Below are 23,145 nucleotides of genomic sequence, written 5' to 3'. Positions count from 1 at the left end.
GGAGGCCCTCTCCCCCGCGCCAGTGCGGGGCAGGGGACAGCCCTCGCCGGGGAAGCCGGTCCTCACGGGGCCCGCCGCCCCGGTCAGGAAAATCTTCGTGAAACAAGTAGCTAAAACCCACCGCGGAGCCACCCATGCTCGTGTTTGAACGAGCGCCTGGGTGTTGCTGAGGGGAGGTGGAAAGGTAATGCCGCCTGGTTAAAATGTCAGCGTAAAGAAAAAAAAAAAAAATCTTATTGGTGTGGTTTAGAGGCGTTTTTAATGTGTCTAGGCAGGTGGGAGAAGATTAAAAGAGAAGGGTTAGCGGTGTGTCAGCAGTTGGATCGCTACAGGCTCTTGGAGTTAGGAGCTGTTGCCGTGAGTGTAAGAGACAGAAATAAATGTTTACATCTGTTCTGTTTCTCATTAGTTTTCTGTTCCTGAATGTTTCCATCTCTGTCAGCATAGGCTTGTCAGTTCGTTCTGAGCCTTTGGATTTGATTCTCTTCCACTGCTGTGGGCTGGGGATCAAAATCCTGCAGGGGAAACCTGGGACAAATAAATCCTGTTCTCAGCTAAGTAAAACTGTGATATTTTGATTTTTCTCTTGTAAAACACTTTTCCTTTCACCTACGCAGCTTGGGAGTCCTGATACTCTACTGCTCTTCCTAAAGCTGTGTTTCATTCTTTCCAGGACGAGTAGTTTTGCTCCGGTGCTTCAGCAAGGTACTATAGCGCTCATAACCTTGAACAGATTGTAATCACAGTCAGAGAATAGCAGCTTCAGTTTTACCCATGTGTCTGTGTATATTTATTGTACATACATACCTGCAGGTAGAAGGCAGAAATGGAAAAACTTGGGTTCTTGCTTGTGCACTTACCCCTTGTTTAGTAGGTCTCGATTAATGCTTGTATAGAATGTGTTCACCTGAAGCTTACTGCAGTATCATGGCTTTCTTCTCGATTTTAAAATATCCTTTTATATTAAAGTCCTTTCTTTTGTAAATACCCCGTGCTTTTGAGATGGCCAGGATACTAAGTTTGCAAAACAATCAGCTTTGCTCTTGGAAAACAGAAGTAATTTGGATTGCATTTCACAGAAGAAAACAGCTTGTCTGATGGTAGTTAAGTCATTTCATAAATTCCAGCTTGCAGGTGGCAGCTTGCAGAATGGGAAAACGTATTCAGATGATTTTGTTTGGTCTAACTTCTAGACAATCAGAAGGCATAATGATGATGATGCTTTTTCTTCTACTGTTTTTCTTTGCTCGCCTTTTATAAAGATACTGGTGTACACAGCACTCATTTAGGTGTTTCAGTGGTTCACAGTGGTGATTTCAGCTGCCTTCTTCACATATGTGCCATTAGCTTAGGGAAATTTAGTAAAGAAATAAAGTGAGTTGCTTTTATTTTATGAACAGCTTCAGATGCTGGAAATTCGCTTGCATCACCCCCTCCTCCTCTTCCTCTTCCCCCCTGTTCTCTCCACATTTTGGGTTGATAAATCTGTAAGTCTTCATTCTTACCTGGCTAGACCAGGGTTCTTTGATGCTGATAGGGCAGGAACAATGAAGAAATATAATAAAAGCTTGCATATAAATACGTGAAACTAATTTATTTTGTTTGCTAGCACTCCCAGGCTGTCTTATTATGGAAGATCCTGTCTCTTTGACTGACAGTATCAGTGCAGATTTTCTCTGGAATCATGTCAATCCATAGAATTGTATGTTCTTTGAAAACGAGCGAGGAGGAGGAAACCCAGCCAGCCCCCAACCAAAACAAAAATACACCTTTCATTAAATTATCATTAGAAATATAAAGAAATTCTCTTTTAAACGTTTTGTCTACTGTGTCGAACATAATCAATGGCTTTCATTATTTGAAGTGGTTATTATTAGTCATGGTTCTGCCATACGTTAAGTCACAGAATCATAACTATTTTGTAGCTCATTTAAACTGACCCATGGCCCGGTAAAGTGATTGGAATAACTATGGGGTCAGTCAGCCTTGAATCAGACTGTAAAAGATAACAGAGGTGTTGCCTTTCTGCCTCAAATGGATTTTGTCTGTGAAAGCAAAAAGAATTAACTCCTTGCACTTAAAGGACGTATTAAAATAAACGTTTGGAAGTTGTTTATGCTTGAAAAGTAGTACTGAAGAAAGGATCACTTCTACATTTGTAATGTGGTATTGTACACACTTATACAGTATATTGCATTTTAATACCACAGTATTTACATCCATTTTCCTAATAGTTTGTATTCCTGCAATTCAGCTGCAGAACATTGAAAAGAAATGATTGAGTTTTACTTTCTAGTGTTATAAGCAAGTCTATTTACTCACCAAAATTTTAATGGATATAATCGAACACTTGAGAAAAATAAATGGGAATTGAAGCTGCTTATATTACATTCTCTGATTAAATTTCCAGGTTTTAAATGGATCCAAGAATGTTGTCTAGCTTTTTCAGTGGATTTTAGTCCTGCTTTCAAAAGAAGTAAAGTAAGATTGATGAAAATAGAGCTTTAAAGTCTTTCTAAAATTTCTTCCCTTTTCTAAGTAAGAAAAGACCTGACCATTGAGCATTTAGCAAAAGGAGGGGAGGACTGGCAATTGACACCTTCGGCTTCTGTCTGCTTGTGCCAAATGATGTGAATAGCTACGTCTTGTTAACAAACCTCAAAGTACGCAATGCTTTAAATAATGAAGTGACAAATACAAAATTATGGGTTACATTTAAGACTGTGCCTTTTTGGTTTTTTCTGCTTCATATAGCTTTGTTTGCAAGAAACCGTACGGTTAATCGCCCTGGCCTTTCTGGTTTCTGTGGTGCCTGTACAGTTTGAACTTTTACCAGCTAATCAATTTCTTCTTGCAATGTATTTTCTCTGTGCTCTGTGGCGAGTCAGTAGTCCACCTGAGGTGTGCTTGCATTGCATCAAAAAACTCAAAGGGACTAGAGGAAATTCTGGATTTAGCAAAGGTACCTCGAGCTCCAGAGGTTGATGTGTGTCTCAGGGAATTCTATACTGAAAGAAATCTGTTGCAGTAATCTGAATTAATAATGATGTTTGGACATGAAAAGTTACTTTTTTGTTATAGTAGCATCTTACTCGTCTCAGACATAGGTCATCCTTCTTTGTGGGTGTGTACTTTACACGCAACAAAAAGATATCCTTGCCACAGAGAATTTTCAGTTTCTACCTGTGTTGTACAACTCATCTGGTCACGAGCTGCATGTGTAGTTAGAATTTTTCTGTATGTGGTCCACTCCTGAGCACACCTTTTTCAGAAACTTCGTGGGAGTGAATTGTGGGTGTATCTTGTCCACTTGCGCCCAGGCACTGTATTTCCTACCTATCCTGTGACCCCTTCATATGACTATATGCCAGCTAGATTTACCACATTCTTCTCATGCCACCCTTTTCCTAGTAAATGCTTTGAAAAGAATATTTATCTCCAGGCTGAGAGATCAGGTTGCTTAGCCAGAACAGCCATGGCCATATGTTAGTAAGACTTGAATTTACCCCACAAGCGCATCCCGGTTTACTTCTGAAGTCTGCTTTACTCATATCAAATTAGATTTGCTAATGAGGTAGTAGAGGGGCATGGCATACTTCTGAAGTCTGCTTTACTCATATCAAATTACGTGTACATAACAGATTTGCTAATGAGGTAGTAGAGGGGCATGGCTATTTGTTGCTAAAATAAATTCATACAGTCCATCTGAGTGAAAAGCTTGGTTACTGTTGGTGAAGACTATTGAGGCTTTTTTGTGGTGTCTTCAGGGGTCTGCTAGTCTGTTTAGTGAATGTTGTTCTTCAGTAGTTTAAAAATAGTCTGAACAGTTCTTGTCTTATCATTAAAATGTATTAGCTGGAAAAAGTCTTCCTGAAATATTTAATGTAAAAGATAGAGTCATTTTAATGTCTTTATTTGTTGGAAAAGAAGAGGAGGCTGCATGTCTGAAATCTGGAATAAGAATAATGGTGTATATAGAGATTTTCATGTTCATCACAGATACTGGTATGTTTAATCGATTATATATGTGAGTGTTGAAGTTGCACTGTATGTCAGGGCAGCTGCAACAAAAGTCATTTTTAGCTAGGCATATTTGGCCTACCACTATCTTCAACAATACAGAAAGATTGATATGGGAGATGGTCCAGGAGAGCTGGTTGTTTTTCAAGGTTCACCTCTTACAAGCTCAAGAATGGTCCATCCCCACGTGCAGGACATCAAGCAAAGGTGGCAGGAGGCCGATATGCATGAATGAGAAGCTCTTGACAAAGCTTATACATAAAAGGGAAGCACACAAAAGATGGAAACAGGGTCAAGTCACCCCAAGAGTAGTATGGAGATGCTGTCTGAAAGTGCAGGTATGCTGTTAGGAAAGCCAGAGCCCACCTGGAGTTCAGTCTGGTGAGGGATTCAACTTGTGAAAGGCAAGAAAAAGGGCTTCTGTAGGTGTATCAGCAGCAAAAGGGAGACTAGGGAAAATGTGGGCCTGTTTCTGAATGGGGGAAGGGACTCGGTTAGAACAAGGACATGGAGGAGGGCGAGGAACAAAAAACCCTCTTTGCCTTGGTCTGTACTGGTAAGGCCCATCTTCAGCAATCCCAGGCCCCTGAAACTCATGGGAAAGTCTGGAGCAAGGAAGAGTTACTCTCACTGGAGGAGGACCAGTTTAGGGAACATATAAACTGAACATATACAAGTCCACAGGACCTCCTGGGAAGCACTCACAAGAGCTGATGGAGCTTGACGATGTCAATGCAAGGCCACTCTTGATAACCTTTGAAAGGTCATGGTGACTGGGGGAGATTCCTGAAGTCTAGGAGAGAGCAAATGTCTCCCCTGTCTTCAGGGAGGGCAAGGAAGAGAATCTGGGGAAACTACAGGTCAGTGTCACCAGTGGCCAGTGTCACCTCCATCCCTGGGAAGGTGGTGAAGCAAATAATCCTGGATACCATTGCCAAACAAGGAAGGACAAGACAAATACATGAAGGACAAGAAGGTGATTGGGAGGAAGTCAGCATGTTTTTATGAAGGGGCAATCATGCTTGACCAACCCAAAAGACTTCTGTGATGAGATGACTGCCTTCATGAATGTGGGAAAAGCAGTGGATGTTGTTTATGTCAGCGTTAGCAAGGGGTTCAGTACGGGGTCCTGTAACGTCATACGCAAACTGATGAAGTATGGGCTAGACATGTGGACAGTGAGGTGGACAGAAAACTGTCTGACTTGCTGAGCTCATGGGCTCTGATCAGTGGCATGGTGCACTCCAGGGCTTGATAATGGCTCCAGTAGTGTTTAGCCTCTTCATTAATGACCTGGACAATGGGACATAGTGCACCCTCATCAAGGTTGCAGAGGATACAAAATGGGCAGGAGGGGTTGATGCACCAGCTGGTTGTGCTGCTGTTCAGGGGGGACCTGAGCGGGCTGGAGAAATGGGCAAACAAGAAACGTGGAAGACCAGGTTCAATGAAGGGAAATGCTAAGTCCTGCCCCTGGTGAGGAGTCACCCCGTGCACCAGTGAACACTGGGGGTAAACTGTCTGGAAAGCAGCTTTGCAGAGAAGGACCTGAGGGTCCTGTTGGGCAACAAACTGGCCATGAAGCAGCAGTGTGCCATTGTGGCAAAGACAGCCAGCAGCTTCCTGGGCTGCGTTAGCAAGAGTGTTGTCAGCAGGTCAAGGGAAGTGATCCTTCCCATTTGCTCAGCCCTGGTGAGGCACAGCTGGGGTGCTGTGTCCAGGTCTGGGATCCTCAGTTCAAGAGAAACATAGACATACTGGAGTGAGCCCAGCAAAAGACTGTAAAGATTATGAATAGATCAGAGCACCTGACATACGAGGAGAGGCTGGGGGAGCTGGGGCTGTTCAGCCTGGAGAAGAGAAGGTTCAGGGAGGATCTTACTAAGGTGTAAATTCCTGATGGGGGTCAGTAAAGAAGACGGAGCCAGACTCTGGTGCCTAACAGGACACGAGGTAGTTGGCACAAACTGAAATACAGGAAATTCCATTTAAAGTCCTCTTTTTTTTTTTTTTACTTTAAGAGTGATTAAACACTGGAAGAGGTTGCTTTGAGAGTTTGTGGAGTCTCTGCCTTAGGATATAGTCTACACTACCTGACTAGCCAAGGTCCTGAGCATCCTGCGGGGGGCGGGGAGGGAGGGGCGGTTGGACTAGGTGATCTTCAGGGGTCCTTTCCAACCTCAACAATTCTGTGGTTCCGTAATACGAAGATGAAGTAGGTTGTTGAAATAATTCCCTGAAGAGCTTTATCTATGCTCTCAAAGACATAGTATGAAATAGGTCTTTTTTTCCCAGGTTATCTGAGTATTGTTTGACTTGTTTCAAGGATCATGTGCATTAATATTTTATAAATCTTAGAAGCAGTGTAGCATGGGTTATTGAATGTTATGGTGAGAGAGGCAGCATCTCTTGTCAATCACGGTTGTTTCAGGTCTCATGTGTGCCATTCCTCAGCTGCATATTAAAAAGTGAAAGTCATGAAAATTCTGCTTGCATTCAGTTTTGTGAATAAGCTGAATTTATGAGATGGTGGTACTTCAGGTTGATACTATGTAATTAATACATTTTGCGGAATAAGGGTGTTTTGTGTTGATCTTGTAATTAGGATTGTGTCAAGTAGAAGATGTGTATCTGGTTTGTGTAGGGGTAGGTATTCCTTATCTGGAGCTCTGAGGACTGTTATGTTGGAGGAGGAGGAGGAAAATGATCAGAACATGCTGTCAGCAAGGGATATAATATAATTGATGAAATTTGGTCTTCAGCTGAAAGAGCATAGGGATATGGCTAATCAGAGATGAAGCACCACAGGCTTTGGGCAATCTTGTCTTCTTGCTTTCCTATGTTCCAGGTCTGCAGCGTGTCAAAGGAATTGCCAGTTGCTAGCAATTCACTTTGAAATCAATTTCAAGCAATAAATAATTTAAACTTGCAGTGAGACACTCCACTTGAATCTGTTGATTTTTTTTTTTCCCTGTTTTTTAAGAAAACCATCTATTTGACCATGATGAGTACTATCTTGAATTCCTTCTAAATTATAGCAATTTACTTTCATTTGCATATCTTTAGTACCTTTAAGAAAAAGACTCCTTATGAAGAATCTTAGCAAAGCTTTCTTATGTTAAACAGAACTACTTTCACAAATGAGCAAGCTGAGACAAATTGATTAGATGACTACATCAACAAGAAACAAACAAACAAAAACCCCAGAACCCTTTTTTTATGATTATTTTACTAATACAAACTAGAAATGTATGCATAGGTAGTGTCAGTATGAAAGGGTTAAGATAATGCTAGGTCTGTGTAAATTAGCTCTTTGGGGTCTCTGTTCTTTTTGTAAACGTTTATTTGGATCTCTCGTACATTAATAAGTTTGACTGTTGTTCAAAGATGGCATTCAAAGTGTATGACAGCCATCTTCACATTTGATAGAAATTTCTGTCAGCTGCTGTCAGTTTCTGTGGTTCCACGTGAAGCTTTGGTAATCCAAACTTTAACCTAAAGATAGAGTGGAGTGCAGGTCTCCCACGTGATGGCACATTATGCTGTTGTCAAGTGAACTACTGGACTGAACAAATTTTATTTTTTTTTTAAATGGGATTTATTTGCCTGGAAGCCAAGATAAATTGGCTTCACATCAAAGAGTGATCTTTTCAGCAATGTACAGGAATAGAATTGTCAGGCAGCAAATGTATAAATTCTGTGAGAACGGACTGTCTTATGTTCATAAAGATTATTGCCAATATAGTATCATTTAATGTGGAAATCTACCTAAATGTTTTTTTTTCTTTTGCTGCAGAACTTTGTCAAGTGTGAAAATGAGCTCCTATAATATGAAAAAAGTCTGCTTTTTCTTTCAGCTTTTGCTGTAAGTGTAGTTCCTGACGGTGCAGAAGATGAGACTGAACTACCAGTGCTGCAGGTAATAAATTTTAATTGCCAGAGCAGGAACATTTTACAGACATTATAAAATCATCTAGAAGAGACCAGAGCAGAAAGCCTAACATCTGTGACTGATTATTTTGATCATTGACTTCAGTGGTACTAAATGTCAGATGATGTCTTTCTGTTTTGTGTGGCATATGAGAGACCTTTAATGAGACACAAGTTGCATGTAACACTATTCTAGTATTACTGGGATCTTAATTTATCCTATGGCTTCTTAGAACTATTAGAATAAACTTAGCACTTCTGATTTCTTTCTTATGCTGGATTTCTGACTTATGTTGATATTTGTACTAAGAGAATTAGGTTTTGGGGGTTTTGTTGTGGAACAAAATTATAATTAAGAAAACAATTATTTTCTTTTTTATAGGATGAGCTGAAAAGTGCATTAGAAACTTATAGTAAAAAAACCTTGGCATAGCTTCTGCAAGTTGATAGTGGTTTTGCTGTTGAGAATAGTTTTTGAGTATATGACTTTTATTAGTTCAGAGGCAGGTTTTCCTTTCTTCTTGGTTTTGTTAAATATATAATACGTTGAGAGGGAAATGGCTGCCTCTGCTAAATTAACATTATTACATATCGCTACCTAAGTCGCAGCTCAAGTGAAGCTTGCGTATGAAATTTCTAATTAACAGATTAGAAGAACTAATGGTCAGAGCTAGCCCTACGGTTAAACAGCATAATGGGTATTAGGTGTATATGCATGTGCGTCCTTTAACAGATTTCTATCTACCAATTTTTTTATATGTATGTATTTGTAACAGATATTTGTGTATGTATAAAACAGATTTAAGGGAAGAAAATGAAATAAAAGTACTGGAATCTGTAACTGCCATTTAGATCTAGAGATCTCACATCAAATACAAGAGAAGTATGGTCAAAGACATGTTTCTAAGTAATTTTTGGTTTTGATGATGATGGCTGTCATTTTCATAAATGAAAAAGATCCCGGTTGCAAACTGCTGATCTGCTGCAGTGTGTCTGGGAGACTAGGTAATGCATTCTGTTTTCATTACTTATAAGTTGCTGTTTGTCAAATTGCGTTACTGTCTCAATCCAGCTGTTTAATGTTATCATTCTTATACAGGATGTAATTTATGAAAGCTTTCCTACTATTTTAGAGTTTTGAAAGCTTCCCTCAGTTGAAGTCAGAGGTGCCTCCTATAACTCTTCAGCCCCAAATCCTTTTTTTTCCCTCCCTTTTTTTTTTTTATGCTAACAGGAATGTAATGGGCAACAATTGTTTGTTTTGTGTTTTAATAGAGGTAACTGTAAATTATGGCTTGTTCATCACACTGTGTACCACAAAACGCCTATCTTTTTGTTTGCATAGAAAATTAATCTTCCCAAGTTGTCTATGATATAGGTTAACTTAGAATGTGGTGCATATTATGCTGTAAGGTGGCAGTACTGCATATAGTCATCAAAATAACTTAGTCTTATAAGATTTTTTTAAAACTTTATTGACCCATTCAGCAAAAAAGGGTCATAATCATGGCGTCAATGCAGTCATTCTTGAAAAGGTTTTACAGATGGCTACCAAGGAAGTTGGAGCTTATGCATTTCAGTGTAAAAGTCAGACCTGGACAGAGGGAAAGATCATCTGATGCAAGTAGGACTAAAAAGATGTGATATTTTAAAAAAATGGGGGGGAGGAATATGTTTATAAATAGGAAATAAGTCACAAGAATAGGAAAACTATGTACGAGCTTATTACTGAGGAGTGCCTTGTATGGCATTTCTAGCTGAAGGTCTTAAAATACTTGAACCAAGATAAGTCCTACAACATCCTTATGCAATTAGTAAAGATGATCTTGATTTTACATGTGGAACAACCAAAGCACTGAGGTGCTGTTACCAGGGAGAAATTGTGCAATAAATGAAGGCTCTCTATTCCTTCCTACAATTTTTGTAGGAAGCTTGGAGCTGTTTCTCCAGTCTTCTCTCTCTGCCAGTCAGCAGTTCTTAAGCAACACCTTTCCACTCAGCCTCTGTTATTGAGAAGGAATTGAGTATGCTCCTAAGATAGTTTTATGTGTGTGTCTTGGTTTCCTGGTTAATGATGCAAATGCAATGTTACTGTTGGCTGTTCCCCAGCCCTGTGTGATACCTGGGTAAATCCTAATGAAATCATATTACGTACAACAACCTTTTCATATTTATTTGTCTTTAAGAATTGTGCTTGAATAGATGCTTGGTAGTGGATCAAATGACTAAGAGAATGTTGGGGGTTTTTTTACACACTGAACAGGTGTGTTTTTATTATGAAGTTCCATATTCCAAACTTCGTGCTCAGGAGATACATACTGAAAAAAACAAAGCCATTGTTAGTATTAACTTAAAAGACCTCTGGTATAAATTGAGTCATGTAAAAGCATGTTCTCTCTCTTTTTTTTTCTTCTTTTTATTCTTTCACTGTATTGTCTCAGTAATAGCATACAAACGTAGAATATCTGTTTCAATTCTTGATGATGAAAAACTTTTGACTTTAGTTTTTTTGTTAGTTCTTGAGTTAAAACCTCTATGTATGCATTTGCAATCTGATGAATGTTTTAACTCTGTGTCTCTCTAGGAATATTTGAGTTTTTGTGTGTATCCTTGTTTTTCTTTTTCTCTTTTCTTCTAGAAGTCTGCAAAAAGTGGAACAATTAGTAAAATAAGCAGAGGTAAGTACTGTATAGTCTGGTTTTGTTTCACTTGTGGTTGTCTTTTTAGAATAAATAAAATAGTTATGCTTTGGAAAGTGATTGTGTGAACAGTGCCTAAATGCTCAACAGCATTTTTAGTTAATTGCCAATTCCCAAATACTTTGTTTTGTTTTTTTTTTCTCTGCTGATGTAGTCTCTTCAAAAAGAAGCTTCTCAATCTTTGCAATTCTTGTAGTTAAGTGTTAATGTGCACTTGCACTATGAAACTTATGCATTGCTTTTTGTAGTACACAGCATGTTAAAATAAAATTTCATGATACTTAAGAGCTGTTCTGGTAAAAATTTAACATGCAACCGAATTTTACCATTCTGCTAGGCTCTCATAGTACTTGTAATAATTAGGATAATTATTACAAGTTGTTACAAGGCATTTATAACTTTGTAATATGCAGATTTAAGTATTTAAGAAACATGTCAAACATTAATAGGATACTGAGTGTTGAAATACATTTTTATTGGACATGTGAGAGAAATTGTGAGAGTAAGAGTTCTGCAAGCTTCTGCCTTTTCTGAAAACGAGTCTGATATCCTTCCAGCAAAAAAATTCCAGGCCTGAGATAAAGATTTGCAATCTCTGCACTGTAACCTAGTGCTGCCTCTGCTACACTATAGCAGGTTAATTCTTGAAGTGACTTGGACTGTTATGATACTTCTCACTCTTCTAAACCCTGAGCACTTGGGTCTGCTTGTTCTAAAAAGAGCCAGCTTGACCATGTCTCTGTTGCAGCAGTTTCTGAGTAGTTGTGAGTTCATTCTGACATCAAAGCTGAACACCAGGAAGACTTAGCATGCTGTTAGTGGAGTTGCTAATCAGAACTCTGGGTTTTGTTTGTTTGTTGGGGTTTTTGGACTTGGTTGGAAGCTCTGTCCCTAGCACAGATAACCACTTTTGTGGAAAATAATTAAGTCCATTGTCCCTATCCCATTAATCTTGTGTTTTGCCATTGCAAGGTCAGGACCTTTCTATAGAAGCTTTATTACTCTGTTTCCCTGTTCACCCATCCTTATCTGGTGTCAGAGAACGTCCATTTCCTCTTTGTGTTCTTCCATCTCTTTCTGTGGAATCTCATAGCACAGCGAGCTGCTGGTTGCTGCTTTTATCACTCCCAGCAGACCTGGTCTGTCTCACTTCATAAAACACTCAGGAAGGCATTGACAAACTTTTTTTTTTTTTGCTTTTGACAGTACTCAGTTTTCGTAAGTTTTAATATAATCTCATTACTTAGGAAAGTTATATTTAGGAACGTTCAATGGTACATTAGTGATGTAGCTACCATCTGTCATCTATTGTTTGTTTCAATGGGAGAACTCTTTAAAGCAGATGAACAAAAGTATTTTATGCAGCAGGTAACAAAATTTAGAAACTTGCTGCCACAGGAGGTAGTGGAAGCAGACCATACCAGCAATTTCAAGAGGGGACAAGTCCGTAAATGTGTGGTAAGATAAATAGGCAGCAATGTATCTTCTGGCATTTCCTAATACAATAGTTGTGGATGCTGTGAGAGTATGAGGAGCACTGGAGAAATGAAGGTCTTGTGGTGTCCCTAGTGTTTCCTATTGCTAATGTTAAAGACAATATATTAGACTAGATGGACCATTGGTCTGACATAATATATCATTTTTTGTGTTCTGTATCTTAAGAAAGAATTATTTTTAAAGTCTCTTTTAGCCCATTTCTGTGGGTAAAATAAAGGAAGAACTTGAAACAGAGAATGAAGGTTTTGATGGTTCTTAGTTCCTGTGATTTTTTTTCATTCTTCTTTTTCAAACTCTTATACAAGAATATTCTTTCTCCTTTACAAATAAGCTGTACTTTTGTAAGAAGGAAGCAGAGTTACCATCTGTTGTTCTACTTTCAGAGTTTTAAGGCATCTTTTTAAGTGTCCTTAGCCAAAGAGACAGATATCAACATCTTTATATCCTAGTCACTGGGAAGACAAGTGTAATACAGAGAAGACTGAACTTCATGTTCTTGTGGTCACTTTTTCTACCCAGCATGTGATGTAGCTTTCTGGATTGGCCGGTGTGCAAAGTTTCATGTACGGGTATGTTATAGTCCAACCAAAAGACTAGTGACGTGACTTACCAATGTTGGGTCATCATTGCCAAGCCACGGCAAAAAGTCTTGCCCTTCACAGGCGCCCTATTGGTGGTGTATTTGTCCCCAAATGGTAGGCCATATTGCTGACCAAAGGTATTTTCAACTTTTAGAATATTTGAATAACAAAAGCAAATCTCTTGTTGAAGTCAGGCACTGGCTATTTCAGGCTAGTGTACAATGATTTCTCCTCCTTTGGAAACTCAAGGAAGCATTGAGCTTGGGAGTGTGAGTTCTCTAGATTCCTTCTGCAGTCTGTGGAAAGAGGGGCACTTCCAGAGGGTGACTGAGATCCAAGGTGGGTTGAGTCATTCTCTCTGGAGATACTCCTCTCACTGTAAGAGTATCTACTAGCTTTTGGCTGCAGGGTGAGAGGGTATTTGGCTTGGGTTTTTTCTGTTTTGTTTTTTTTTTTTTAATGTCTATGTTAAATGAGAGAAGAAAAATGAGGCTTGAGGCTTTTTTTCTTGAATTTGATTCTTGCAAATATGGTGATGTTATACTTCCTCTGATCTGCCAATACCTGCAATATTCTGAAAGGATCAAAAGTATTTTTTACGGTTATATCCTTTTAATATCCTGCCTGGCCTAGTTCTGCATTTTGTCTAGGCTCTCTAGGAATTACTGAGGGAAATTTGGGTGGAATGCTGAGAACAACATGCAAGGTTGAAATAGGTTTTTTCTTTAGTATCAGGGCAAATGCGGAGGAGACGAACGTTGGGGTTTTTTTTAAGTAAGTGTTAAGACACAGCCTGAGTTCTGAAGTGGTAAGGAACATACTTTATGTATTACAAAACTATGAAAGGTGAGCGCAACTGGATACTGTTATTTCTCATGTCAAGAAGTAAAGAAGTGTACTAAAAATGTGGTGTGTTTGGAATTTATTTTAAAGGGTTTTTTTGGATGTTACTGAGGCAAGTGGTTTAGTAAAATTCAGGAAATAGAAATATTGGAAATATTCAAATTGTGTTGAGAGAGAGTGTTTGAAGTTAGGATGGCTTTCAGTTCTGCTGCAGGCCATAAACATAATCAGTCATGACAATGCTTATTGCATACATGATAAATAAATAAGCATGCACACACAGATGAGACTGTGTGTCTCTGTCTATATATATGTATACACTGCCTTTAATTTGGAACAATCCCAGTAACTTTTGCGTAAACACAAATTGTGGTTCTTAGCGTGAGAAAACTTTTAACTGTGGAAACTTTATACTAAGTACGATAATTTAATTTGCTCAAAATATAAGAACTAAAAGGTCCTGATGAGGAGTTTCGGGTTGATTTTAGAGTTGGCATAAAAGGGGGAGAAGGCCTACAGAATACGCAAGTGGCCTAATTTTTTTTAAACCCAAATCAGAAGCTGAGTTTTTTGACCTACATGGTAAGGTCTCCGGTTTGTGAGTCACGGGTGCTTCTGCGGTTCAGTTTTTGTCTGACTAAATAATGAGACATTTTGTACTTTCTCACTGGAACTAAAACCCTGTTTTCATTGTACAAATATTCCACTTAGTCTCAAACAAATTAATTTATTTCCATCATTTCTTAGGAAAGAAAAACCAAAAGAAGAGAGAAGCTATATTTAATCACCATTGACAGAGCTGTCAGTGGCATTCTTTTACCTATTAGAGGCCAGTGGTTAGACTGCATCCTGGTTGTTTTAAAGTCATAATTGTAATTTTTGCTGAAATGGTTTGGACTATGTCACACATACTCCAGGAAGTATGTAAGTCGTCATGGAATGCTGTCTTTTCTGTTGATGCCTATTCTACCTTTATATTGATGTGTTTAAACATTCAGCAGGTCAGAGGCATGGTTCTGGATGCCCACTGTTTCAGGAGAGTTAAGTAATTAGGAAGCTCAGGAGCCATTTTCACTCTTCTCCATTTCTAGAACAACAGGAGAGAATGGGGAAGACTCACCTCAGAATATACTTGCAGCCTGCCAGTTGAGACTGACTTGGAACACCCAAACTGCCTCACGGATGAGAATTTGGGTATCTTGTATCCTGGGTGAATGCTTTAACCTCTGGCTAGCAGAGGAAGGCTAGCAGGCATCATCATCTTATGTTCTTCTAGGAGCTTTTTTACTCTTTTTTTGGAGCGGGCTGAAATGTTTCTTCTAAATTTTTAGTAGCTTTGAGTTGACCAAAACAGCTTTTTGTGGTTAATAAAGTTTGAAGAAAAAAAAAAAAAGTAGTTAATCCGTGCTTGTCATTATACTGCAATTCTTATCTTCCAAATAGCAGTATTTCCTCATTGCCATCTTTTTAACTGATTTAGTGATAATTCCTAAGGAGATGTATTTTGCACAGGCCCATTGTATACTTGCTAAACCACACATTACTGTTTATGGCTTGTTAAAAAGTTTTTTAAGCGTGCATTCTGTTTAGCAATGAGACGCAGTTGTGATAAGACTTGGGAAGGTTGTGATAAGACTCGGAAGTTTCAGCGTTCCCGTTACCCAATTTTTATTTTTTCATATATATTTTTCTTTTCTGTGAACTTGCAGTATCTTTCCAATCAATGAGCATTTGAGATTGTTAAAATTATTTTCCAGATACGTAAATGTCTTAGCGAAATAAAAGAGAACAGAAGACGCAAGATAAATAAAGTATATCAGTAGCTCTTTTACATATTAATCTTCCAAAAGACTCCATTCTTTGTCATGCTTAGTTGTCTTGTCTCAACTTGAGAAACAATTTAGGTGTTTAAAATTATATATACTTTCTGTCAAAATTTTAATACACTGATTATTTCTTCTAATGAACTAGTTTAAAGTGGCTATAGCAGAGGAAACTATTGCCATTGGATTAAAGCAGTAATGCCAAAGTAGTTATTAGATTACTCTTAGAAAGTATTCTGTTGTGGAATATCACAGCTGTTATTAAATGTACCATAAGTGAAACACTGTAATTTAGATGCTTGCATATCTGTAAATGTACTGATACTGAAACAGTAATTATATAAAACAATATAGTTTTTGCTTTTAATCTCTGGGGATATTTTCAGTGTTGTGCATGTAGATTTCGCCCTTTGACTCTCACTAGCATCACTGCAGTGTAATTTGAATTTTTGCGCTCATTTTAATTTTTGCACAGGAAATCTAGCAAATTCCTTCCTAGATAGCAAATAGCTGCTATTCAGATATTTTTATTGTGCATGGGTTTTTTTAAGCAGTTTGTTGGGTGGGTCAGAGCATGAAGGAATGCTGCATGGGAAAAAATGTGAAATTGGAACTGGTACCTGTGTCAGTGCTTATGCCATCTGCGCAACTTTATCACCAGAAACCTCACGCAATTTGACATTTTCAGAGTTTGTCTTGGTGAATAATTGAGGGAAAAGCGTATCAGGGAAAAACAGAAAAACATTTAACTGCAGCTTTGAGCTGTCATAGGTCTAAATTAACAAGTAAGTGTTCAGAGGAACAAAGGAATGTAATCGCTGGTCAGGTCTTGTACATGGCAATCTTCTCATAATCTTAGCAAAGATATTCGGGGTTAATGCTCTTCTTGTTGCCACTGTTTTTCCTGTGATCCTTCATCATGTGCTCAGTTTTACTCTTTTTGCTTGAGACTACTACTTTCCTTTTTTGGACATTTATTCTCCATCTTTGTTCCACTGTTCTTCGCTCATTCTACTCTATTTGCGAAGTTAGCATTTTTAACCTAGGGGTCAAGATCTTGATGTGAAACTAGGATCTTTTAGGTTGACTTGATCTACGATGCAAGAATATACATTTTGAAAATAAATATTGCATGAAGTAAAACTTGAATTTACACTGCAGTGAAATTGCAGATTAAAAGTGTTGAAATACTCTGCTGCCTGATGAGAACCTTCACATGCTTCCTCTGAGGTGCTCTGTCCTTGGGATGTTTATCTTCACACAGACGTTGCTGGTAGTAAAATCTGGCAGCTTTCAGTCAGCCATGGCTCTCTGGATTTTCTCTACTGAACTTTCATCCTGGACTGTCTTCAATTTGACATCTATATCTCCTGGAAAATTTGGTTTCAATGGAATGCCACTAACTGGTCTCCTAGAAGTTTTATATCTTTAATCTCTCTGTCAGCTTTTATAATGTTGACTATGATGGTGGTCTTGCAGTTCTGCTTTTCTGACATTTGACTCCTGCGTCTTTTTTGTTACCTGTATAGTATTTTGGTGTGCACCTTGTTCCTTCTCCACATTTTTTGACACTCTGTGCAGATCCCATGGGACTTCATCTTTGATTCCTTTCCTTTTGATACTGTCTTGCCTTGGAGTGATGTCATCTGTAAACGTTAACTCAGCAGCCATTTCTGTGCTGGCTCCTCCTTGGATTAACCAGAATCTGTTATCTCTTATGCCTGATCTGACTGTCACCTCGAGTGACAGAATTTAAGTGCAGTTCTCAATCCCCGCCCACCTTCCCCAGATGTTGTCTCCTTATCTCCTTGAACACTCAACATCACTACTATCTTTTTTATTCCTTAGGCAGCAATTGGTCAGTCACTTACTTGTATCTCTTAAGTCGTTATACCCTGCATTTCCTTGTCTGCACACTTTCTGCATAGTATCTATAAAGTTCAGCCTTTTCTGGCAAACCAAACAGACACTGCAGTATAGTGTCTCCTCATCTTACATTTTGCTACTTAGTGTTACGGTCTTGGGTGGGTTATGCAGCATAGGTCAAACTTGTTAAGAATTTTGGAAAGGGCATCTGTTCTCTTCCTTTCACCTTCTCATCCTCTGCAGTGTTCTGCTTCTGAATGGGATCAATTCCACCTTGTTTTTCTTAGCTTTCAAAGTGCCGAGAGATTATTCTGTCTACTACCGTCAAGAAAATTTGGCTATCTTCAGCTTCTCCATGGTATCAGCCTTAATCACCTACTTGTATTTTTTAATAAGCATTTTTTCTGTCCATAAATGTTTGCAAAGCTACTTTGTTGTTTTCTCACAGTCTCCTCTCCTGGTGAAAGTTCTTAACTGTGGTGCCTTTAAACACTGTGAGCGCACATTTGAGGTGTTGATGCTGTCTTATCAGATAAAAGTAGTACCTTTATTGTTCTCACGAGTCTCTCTCCATCTGATGTTTGTTTCTGGGTAGGGTTTTAAGCTCTTTATTACGGAAGCATCTTTTCCATTTCATGTTGATCCGTTGCCTAGTGAGGGGAGATTCTGGTCTATGACTAACACCTTATAACTCTGCTAATAAGGAATGCTGGTGTGTTGGAGAAAAAGGAACTTAATGAATGTGGCTGCTGTGAACTGCGGGCATAGGTTTCTTCATTGCTGCAGATCTCCTAGTCATGTCATACTTTTTATGTGTTAATCCTTAAAAGGACTGGTTTGGATTTTTTTGTCTGTTAAATTATGCCTTTTTATTATTTCATTAAATGTTTGTATAACTAAAGAAATAGCTTGCTGTGTAATAGATCCCACGCCCCACCCCACCCCCTGGGTTCTCAGTAGCTGTGGAGCAAAACTGAAAATAACTTCTTTTGTCTTTAAATCTTCTTATTTTCTGGTTCACAGAATTAAAAGAAATTGTATTTATCATCCAGAGTCAAAGTAATTCTTTTCATTCCAAGAGAGCAGAAGATCTAAAAAGAGATATTTTAAAACAGGCTGCAGATCTTGGAAAGGTATGTTTAGATAATATAGATTGCACCTTGTTATATATGTTTTTACTGCATTTTACTAAAAATACAGTTTTCTGTTGTGCCTTTTTTGGATCCATTTTATTAATTGTTTTCTGTGTGCTTATAAGATAACTATTTCAGTGTGTGTTTGTTGATTGTATGCCATGATGTATCGCCAAATAATTTTAATTTGAACTACCTACCTTTTTGTGTAATAACTGTTTTTGTTTGGATGGCATTCGATGTAAAAGTGATAACAAGAAAGAGTTGTAGTGTGCCTTTAAGAAAAAGTCAGATGCTTTCTTTACAAAGTGAAAAATATAATAATTTAAGCAATACTTAGAATAATTTTAGGTGAGTATTTTATTAGAGCCAATGAAGATGCTGTAAAGTAAATTTTGTCAGAATTTCATTGTGCAACTGTAGCATTGTGGCAGTAGAGCAGTAACGTACGTGGACATTAAAATCTTGACAGAGGATTCCCTGCTTCCTACAACAATAATCTTCCACACCTCCCTTGCCCATGTCGTATTAGCTCCCTCCCTGGTGCAGTACCTTCCCTAACTACTTGTTCCTCTGCCACCCCGCTGCAGACTGAGCACTCTGCCTCTCACCTGCTGGTGAGCCATGCTGGCCTGGGAGCTGCATGTTGTACAGGTCGGGTTTTGATTTAGTGCTCTAATACAAAATTTTACTTGTGAAGCTTTAGCCTAGAGAGAAGAGGGTTTTTGATAGACTTATATTGAAAGTTAAGTTTACATAAATGATGCTTTATTTTCTTTGTCTTTAGTAAAAATAACAAAAAAGCAGAGGTATACATCCCCTGATATGAAATAACTTGCTGTGAGGTTGTTGGACCTATTTTTCAATTTAATGTTCTTTGTTGTAAAGGAAAAAGGAGTCTGATTTAAATTGTCTTATGTATCTTTGCCTTGAAGTGCCTAAATCAGGTTCCTGGACATTTTTAGGCTTCATTTATCCAAGCTTATCAAACCTGTTGTAAGTAAATCCATTCTAAATGCAATTTTTAATCCCTTAATGAAATCAGTCAAGTGAATAGCCTTTGTTCTGCAGAGTTCTGCTCTTTCAGAGTCCTTTTGGGGATTGAGACAAGTGTTCAGATACAATATGTGTGGAGGGGGATTATGGCTTCAGTTGTTTAAACCCAGGATTTTAGTTGAGTTCTGTAATTGATGTTGCAGAATGTGAGTGATGAAAAGATCAGTAAGTGGAGAAATAAATAAAGATCAACAAGTGGAAATATAAATAGTTTCAGTGAGGCAGGAATATGGGCATATTTTATGGCAGTGGTAAAATATTTTTGTAATCAATAAGTTGTACCTGTGAGTACTTTTGCCTTGAGTAAACTGAACTGGCTTTTAAAAAACTGTATTGTCTAATTAAGGAGATTCCTTTATTGGAATGCTGAAATGGTGATGCTTTTCCAATATTAAGAGGTACCTGTTAGACAGCATTCATGGCATCTTAGAGAAGCAGTGATGGAAATATATCACACCAAAAATCTCATACCTGAAATGTGGGAAAGGGGAAAGCCATCAATGTACAGAAAAATATGAGCATAGCCAGCATGTACTTGGCATGTCTTGATTGTTTTTTGTCAACTCGCAATGCCACCGTAGGCCACTACGAGGCATGACCCAATAATGCTAATTATGGAGAAGATACAGAAGGTCTCTTAAACTAATTCTGCATATCAACATTTGAAGTTCGCATTTTTCATTAAAAAGAATACAAATGAAATAATTGCTTTCAGGCCAAGGAATTTAAATCCTTGTGTTTTAAAAGACAACTGCTGTATAGAAACGAAGAACTGGATCAACTGAATCATCAGGTTCACTGGCTTGTTGTCGCAGGATGAAACGGTAGATGTTTTGTCCATAAGTATTCATTATTTATTATTTTCCTCTGTTTTAAAATGAGAAGTGGGAGCCAACTGTTAGATTTATGCTATTTAATGAAACTAGAATACCTGCATTGCTTTAGAATTGATTAAATCACATTCATATTTACTTTGCATTAATCTTTACAAGTAATTTGTCCATTTATTTTCTTTCACTATGTACTTAAAACATTTTTTCCCTGTGAAACTAATTTATAAATCTAGTCACCAGTAGATGTCAGTGCTGTGTTCATGCTTAAAAGCATATTCCATAGCGATATACTGAATATTAACCAAAACTCTTAATTTAGAACATAGCAACAAAGAAAATTCCTTAATATTTTTTGCCAATTTTTCATGATTTTCTGAAATTTCTGAGCATTTAAGAAACTCTGTAAACTAGGCCTTCCTAAGAAAACACCAGATAAGAATAAGGAAGCTGTCAGAGTGTGAAATGATAATATTTGGGACTGTTTCCTTTCTGTCTTTTTAAAAAATTGAAAACCAGATTTACATTTTTGTCTGTTATATTTACAACTAGAAAACAGGTAAAATACAGTTTTTGAAAAATGACAATTTTGTCTAAAATACTTTTTTAGGTGAAGTTAATGCTATTTAATTGCCTGGGATTGTGACATTGTTTTGATTGATTCGTTGCTTGAGTGAATACTTGCTTTAGTTAACATCTTCATTACATTTTCATAATATTGTTTCTTTGTCAACCTCCCAATTTCCAGTTTGGCTAACATGAAAATAGGTGACAAATGTTGGGAGCATCCTGTTAGTTGTGTTCTTGTTTATTTAAAACAATTTTGCAAAACCCTGTTTCCTGAAGCACACAAAAATGATCAGCAGCCCAGCTGGCCTGTGCAAGTGGTCTGTGCCTCAGAAGTTCAGTCTCTTTGTTATTTTACAGGATCCTACCTACAGAAGGTTCTGTTTTTTTGCTTCCAACACAAATTGACTGTAACTCGGTATCCTAGCTGCTGGATCTATAAGGTTGAAAAGCCTCTTGATGCCTATCTCAGCTTTATTTTATTATGTCATTAGATTCACGGCCACAGTATCTGTTGCCAAAGTGCCAGTTTTTGTTGAGCATGGCATATGTGCTTTAAAAATCTGTTATTTTTAATTGCCTAGGCTGTACTGATGGCAGCATTGCACTATTTCAATAATATGGAAGGTTTCTTTGTTAAAGTGTTGGATGGGGAAAAAAAGTATAATTAATTTGCCTGAATTTTATGTATATATGTTAAGCCATCACCATATTCCTATCTGAATGATCTGTCCCCAAATTGTTCTGCTCATGTTTTGGCCATCTGTGAGAGACTACTTTCAGGGAATTTGTAGACTGTATCTTTTTTTTCTTAATTTGCCAGTGGGACATAATGGAAACAACTCTGAAAATGTGTCTAGGTTTTTCTTGGGCTGTAGTAGTTCTTTCCTTATTTTATTCCTTGTTAGATGTACTCCACAAATGACCAGGCATACTTCTTCTTCCTGACCTACAACAAGCTCTATAGCTAAAATTTCCCAATGGCTCTTGGAGTAGGTCTGAACTGTTCCCTTACTGTAAAGCTCATATGCATCTTGTGGTTATAAAATGTAGTGGAAGGATTGCCCGTTCACTGCAACTGAGCATGTTTTAAACTGATCTGTATATTTAGATGAAATATTCATAGACTTAATTTGCTTGAGACCTTTCAAAGTTAATACCATAAATGCAGTGCAATCCATAATGTATCTGTTGCTTCAACTTTCAGATTACTTGCTCAAATTCTAGATTCTAGTCCGAAAACCCTGTTTCCTCCTCTCCCTCCTATAATGGCTTCCCATGCCATGGAAACTGCTTTCCAACTGAGGCTGATCAGATGATTCATTTTTGGATCTTGCAGTTTTAACAAGGTTTAACTGATTACATTTAAGTGAAGTGTTGAGCTACATTCTCTCCTGCCCCTCCATGTCCATGTCTACTGCAGTTTGTCTTTTTGGCAAGGTTTTCTACAACGTCAAGGCCAACCCTTTTTTTTTAATTGGAACAGGTATGTTTTATGCATAATTTTAAATTATTTTGTTTCCCAGTGTTATTAAATCTAGTGGGTTTTTGTGGTGGGTTTTTTTGGGTTTTTTTTTTTTTTTTGTTTTTTTGTAAAATGTTAGCATGCAATCTGTTTCCTTCCTATCAACAGCTTTCTTTTCTTCTGCCAGGATTTAGTCACGTCAAATAAATCCTGTAGCCTCATGAAATGTGCTTATCGCCTTAGTTTCTAAAATGCTCATTCCTTAAGATGTAAGAGTTTATCTTGCCAGGCAGTGGACAGTTTTTGTTGCCTTTATTTATGAAAAACAAGGCTCTCCGGCATACCTTCTCCATTAGCTTTCTGTTGCTTTTCCTTTTTTGTAGAACAAAGATCAGATGCCAGTCTATACGAGAGGTGTTGGGGAAGATACTGTCATGTCATCTGTGATACTAATCTTGTACGCCACTCTACTTGGCTCAGATCCTGCTGGTCTTTGTCTGATCAGCAAGACTCTTTCCACAGCAAAATGATGAATGTGGCACATGACTGGCAATAGACCGTGTGAAGGTATCTTGCTGAAATGACAAATCCCACACTTCTCTGTGGCGAGGGCAGAGATGATGATGGGTACCTGGAGCATCTGGCACTCTTACTTACTCAAAGAAGTGAAGTCCCTTCAGGGGGTCCCTCACGGACTCAAAAAATCAGAGTAGAATCATAGAATCGCTTTGGTTGGAAAAGACCTTTAAGATCATCGAGTCCAACCGTTAACCTAACCCTGCCATCCCACCACTAAACCATATCCCTAAGCACCTCATCTATCCTTCTTTTAAAT

General features: G+C 38.0%; 1 protein-coding gene across 1 annotated transcript in view; it reads left to right on the top strand.

Annotated features, from left to right (window-relative positions):
* The first annotated feature begins 4,527 nt into the window (after window positions 1–4,527).
* The window catches only part of B3GLCT (beta 3-glucosyltransferase), a 62,144-nt gene continuing 43,526 nt past the window's right edge, over window positions 4,528–23,145 (top strand). Inside the window, exons 1-4 of the mRNA XM_035900455.1 lie at window positions 4,528–4,576; window positions 7,878–7,939; window positions 10,589–10,628; window positions 18,283–18,392. Coding sequence (XP_035756348.1) covers window positions 4,528–4,576; window positions 7,878–7,939; window positions 10,589–10,628; window positions 18,283–18,392 — 261 coding nt within the window. The remainder of the gene's footprint in view (window positions 4,577–7,877; window positions 7,940–10,588; window positions 10,629–18,282; window positions 18,393–23,145) is intronic.

This window comes from Egretta garzetta, unplaced genomic scaffold, assembly GCF_000687185.1.
Source record: "Egretta garzetta isolate BGI_Z169 unplaced genomic scaffold, ASM68718v1 scaffold40, whole genome shotgun sequence".
NCBI classification, from domain to species: Eukaryota; Metazoa; Chordata; class Aves; order Pelecaniformes; family Ardeidae; genus Egretta; species Egretta garzetta.
The sequence above is the reverse complement of the archived record's forward strand: the minus strand, read 5'-3'. Positions and strand labels throughout refer to the sequence as shown.